Here is a 5000-nt window from a genome sequence, read left to right as displayed (position 1 = left end):
TCCGCTAGGCCGCAGGCGGGTCTTGGTGAAGCCGCGGTCTTGCCTGGTGAGAGGCCGCCGGGGTACAGGCTTCACACTCTGTCTGTAGCGCCTCTCCCGTCCCCGCGCAGCGCAGCGCATGCATCTCCTGGCCGATTGTCACATTTGCCCATGTACACTGTAGGTCATTTAGAGGCACCAGTATTTCATAAACAGTTTAAAAGTTCTGTGGATGGATTTAATTGTAACGTTATGTTATAGCCTACTTTGGCTATAAGCGAAGGACAGATATGCGGTCGCTATGACGACCAGCTGTGGGCGGGGGTGGGCGGGGGCAGATGATCTGCGGTCGAAGCAGAACATCCATCGGGCCGAAACGAGTAGAGCCGACTGGTGACGAGCTGTGCAGGGCAGTAAAATGTGGTGGAAATGAGCCATTAGTTTGATGAGTTGACCTGCATAAAGTTAAAGATCCCATACTTGGTGACAATGAAATAAAACGGTGGTCAGTAAGGGCGTTGTGGTCGGGGTGGTGGATGGGCGTATACATTTGCCTTCGATACCGACGACTGCGATTCGATCCACGCATTTTCAAAGCAGATTTCAACCATAAGTCACATTTAAGTTTGTAATAAATATTTTTCTTATTTAACTAAGTGGTTTTAGTTGCCTAACCATAACCATAACACAAGTTGTTAGCTACACTCTAGTGGCATCGAAAAATGATGAAAAAGGTGGGGTCCGGGAGTAAAAATGGCGTGGTGTGTAAAAAGTGACGCCAAGGGGTCCTGACCAAACATCAGTATTTGACAAGTTTGGTGTGAGAATGTGTTGGGGGTTCCGCAGGGTTCCATCCTCGGTCCCCTTCAGTTCTCAGTGTACTTTGCTGTGCTGGGTTGCTTTCTTTGGGTCAGATCTTCAACAGTTTTGGTTGTATCTCGTATCATTACCTTCATGACAGTCAGCTGCTTGTCTGTCTGGGTGATATTCAGGATGGCTAAAAAAAGGTATCAAATGACGTACTCTATTTGTATTGCTATCACTTTAAGACACATGTGTCAAACTCAAGGCCCGTGGGCCAAATCCGGCCCGCCACCTCATTGTATGTGTCCCGCCAGAGCTAGCAAAGAATACAATTTGCGCAATACAATTCTTCTCAATACGGCTAAAAATAGCTGAATAATAGTTGCAGGGTCCTAGTTGTCTGTTTGCCATTGTTTTCACTAAGAGCCAGTTATTAAGTATTAAGTTATTACTAAAAAACATTAATGTAATAAGAATCAATTATGTGACAACACGTAGGCTAGATACATTTATATCGTGTTACATTTACATTTTCCCTTTGAGGGCAACCATAATGCTGATATGGCCTGGGATGAAATTGAGTTTGACACGCCTGCTTTAAGGGTGCTGGTATTCCAGCCCTAATCACGAGTACGGATGATGACACATTGTACTTGGATGATACTCGTACTTGTAAAAAGTACATTATCTGTACCGGATACTCGTTTCATCCAAGCATTCGGCTCAACCCTAGTATAGTACTGATGATGTATTGATTATTGACATATTGATGTATTGTTGTATTGGTGTATTGTTACAGGATCAGCGGCACTGGACCAGGCACAGCAGCACACGGCAGCGGCACAGTCCGGCCTGACGGAGGCGCTACAGCGGCTCCAGCAGCTCCAGCAGCAGCTGACCCACTCTTCGTCTGTGGTGGAAAACACCCAGGGCACTGTGGAGACCACCAACCAGCTGGTGACTCACACACACACTACTGGTAAGTCTCCACACACACACACACACACACACACACACACACACACACACACACACACACACATTAGACAGCATACAGTTTCTCTGAGCTTTAACTCTTCCTGTTTTGTATCTCTCAGCCAATGAGGCGCACAGTAAACTGGAGGAGGCGGAGCGTCGTACAGAGCGTCTGATGGACAGGATGAAGCCACTAAGCATTCTGGGAGAAACGTTGGGCAGGAACCTGTCTGACATCAGAGAGCTGATTAGCCAGGCCAGGAGACAGGCTGCCTCGGTATGTGAGACAGGCTGTATGTGAGACAGACTGTATGTGAGATGTGCTAACGAGCTGATTCCTGAGGGTAACTGTCTGCCTTTCCGAAGCCCTGCCACTCCGAACGTTAACTTCCATTATTCGGACTGGCGGTCGTTCACCTTAGAAGCCGCAATGCCGACCTTAGGTTTAGGCGTGGGGGTGGGAGAGGTTAGGTTTTGGGTTAGGGTCTGGGGGAGGTTAGGTTTAGGCATGGGGGGAGGTTAGGTTTGGCGTGGGGGCTGTGAGAGGTTAGTGAAAAACGGGGAATATAGAACCCTTTCTGAGTGCCGATATTTCGGAGTGGCAGAACGTCGGAGTGGCAGCACGTCGGAGTGGCAGCATGTAACCATTCCTGAGCTAGCAGCTGCTAAACTAACGTCAGGCGATGGCCAAAGAGCTAACCAGCTGGTTACTGAGCTAGCAGCTACTAAGCTAAAGTCAGGTGATGCCCGAAGAGCTAACCAACTGGTTATTGAGCCAGCAGCTGCTAAGCGAACATCAGGTGATGCCCGAAGAGCTAACCAGCTGGTTACTGAGCTAGCAGGTGCTAAGCTAATGTCAGGTGATGCTGGAAGAACTAACCAGCTGGTTACTGAGGTAGTAGCTGCTATGCTAACTTTAGGTGATGCTAGAAGAGCTAACCAGCTGGTTATTGAGCTAGCAGCTGCTAAGCTAAAATCAGGTGATGCTAGAAGAGCTAACCAGCTGGTTATTGAGCTAGCAGCTGCTAAGCTAAAATCAGGTGATGCTAGAAGAGCTAACCAGCTGGTTGCTGAGCTAGCAGCTGCTAAGCTAAAATCAGGTGATGCTAGAAGAGCTAACCAGCTGGTTATTGAGCTAGCAGCTGCTAAGCTAAAATCAGGTGATGCTAGAAGAGCTAACCAGCTGGTTATTGAGCTAGCAGCTGCTAAGCTAAAATCAGGTGATGCTAGAAGAACTAACCAGCTGGTTGCTGAGCTAGCAGCTGCTAAGCTAAAATCAGGTGATGCTAGAAGAACTAACCAGCTGGTTACTGAGGTAGTAGCTGCTAAGCTAAAATCAGGTGATGCTAGAAGAGTACTCGAATATTGAAATGACATAAAATGGCCATCCCTATTTCTGATGATGGTGATATAGGTGTTGTGAAGCTGATAAGCCCCTCCCCCTCCTCAGATCAAAGTGGCGGTGTCAGCAGAGGCGGACTGTGTGCGCTCGTATCGCCCGGAGCTTCAGTCCAGCAACACCAACACCCTGAGCCTGACCCTCAAGACACAACGCCCTGATAACATGCTGCTCTACCTGGGCACGCCCGGCCGGGTAACACACACACACACACACACACACACGCACACACACACACTCGCACACTCACCCCGCTACCTGCTAGCTAATAGCTGTAGTAGATGTAGAAACAATAGAAAGTAGAAAGTAAAACAATCAAAGATGGCGCTCTCGACGGGCGAAATTGTGCTCTGCCGCCTCGTGGTTTTTCTTGTTTTGTGTTAACTCAGTGTTTAGTTGTAACTCCCGACGCTCTCTCACAAGGGAAGAGCTCTTGAACTTAGGCGAAACCACCCCTGAGGATTTATTGCCCGTTACTGAGCACCGTAGGCAGAGCGAGGCTAGCGTGGGCCGCCATCCAGAATATGAAGCAAGGAAAGCGGAGTGGCGTCCTTTCGTAGATTCCGTACACACAGTCATCGCTTGCCACTTCCCAGATTACTCCTCTGAAATGTCCGATCCCTTCCTAACAAAACTGATGAACTCCAGCTACACGGACACGCACTTTGCTGCCACTTTCGCCCTATGCTTTACTGAGACATGGTCCGGTAAGAAGAAAGGCAGAGGTCTGTTTCTACGTCAACAGTGACTGGTGCAAAGATGTGGCAGTTAGATTGCAATACTCCCCCACTAGAGACACTCATCATTATTCATTCTGATCGGAGTCTACATTCCACCACAAGCCAACGTAGAGGAAACACACAACCCCTGCTTGCTGATCAGATATTGAATGAAGAGAGAAAAAGCCCGGACTCTGTGTTGTCATTATGGACATTATCCCACCCCCCACCAACCCCATTATATGTCACTTTAAAATACGTTTTACGTTGCACTTTATAATTTTAGATTGCTTTCTGTTTTGCTCCACCTTCTGCTGTTGATGTGACCGCTGCGCTGCATACTTACACTAAGTCAAATTCCTCGTTTGTAATCTGATTACTCACTATGGCTCATAAATGAATCTCGAATCTACTTCGGTCGAAGGAAAACGAAAGCGCTGCTAGCAGCAGCCAGCTAACAGGGGGCGGGGCTAATGTGAATGTTTGTGGCGTGCTGCAGGTGGACTTCATGGCAGTGGAGATGCATGCTGGGAAGGTTTCCCTGGTGTGGGACGTGGGCTCCGGCCCTGCCCACCTGGAACACGCCATGGACATCACCAACAACAAATGGACCCGCATCAACGCCACACGGTAACACACACACACACACACACACACACACACACACACACACACACACAACCTCCTGATGTCATGTGATGAACGGATGTACTGTGATGTCATGACGTGTGATGTCATGCTGCAGGTTTGGCGCTCATGGCTCTCTGTCAGTGCACCAGCTGGAGTCGGAAGCGGCTCCATCGCCCGCGGTAACGGCGATGTCGCCGGGAGATGCCCGGGTTCTGGACATCGACAACAACACCCTCATTTACATAGGAGGACTGGGGACGCACACTAAGGTACACACACACACACACACACACACACACACTCACACACACACACACACACACACACACACACACACACTCTCACACACACACACACACACACACACACACACACACACACACACACACACACACACACACACACCATCCAGTAACTTATATCACATTGATGTGATATAAGCTAACTTAGCGTTATGTGATTAATATTAATGTAGAGGTGTGTTTGTATGTGTG

At 48.5% G+C, this 5000-nt stretch overlaps 1 protein-coding gene across 1 annotated transcript in view; it reads left to right on the top strand.

Moving 5' to 3' along the window:
* lama1 (laminin, alpha 1) overlaps positions 1-5000 on the top strand; it is a gene marked incomplete at its 3' end in the record, with an annotated part of 84091 nt that overhangs the window by 63118 nt on the left and 15973 nt on the right. The window contains exons 41-45 of the mRNA XM_083661149.1: positions 1583-1762; positions 1881-2035; positions 3209-3352; positions 4376-4506; positions 4622-4775. Coding sequence (XP_083517275.1) covers positions 1583-1762; positions 1881-2035; positions 3209-3352; positions 4376-4506; positions 4622-4775 — 764 coding nt within the window. The remainder of the gene's footprint in view (positions 1-1582; positions 1763-1880; positions 2036-3208; positions 3353-4375; positions 4507-4621; positions 4776-5000) is intronic.

Source organism: Poromitra crassiceps (genome assembly GCF_964638095.1).
Source record: "Poromitra crassiceps genome assembly, chromosome: 2".
Taxonomy (NCBI): Eukaryota; Metazoa; Chordata; class Actinopteri; order Beryciformes; family Melamphaidae; genus Poromitra; species Poromitra crassiceps.
Note: the sequence above shows the minus strand (reverse complement) of the source record. Positions and strands in the feature narration are given on the sequence as shown.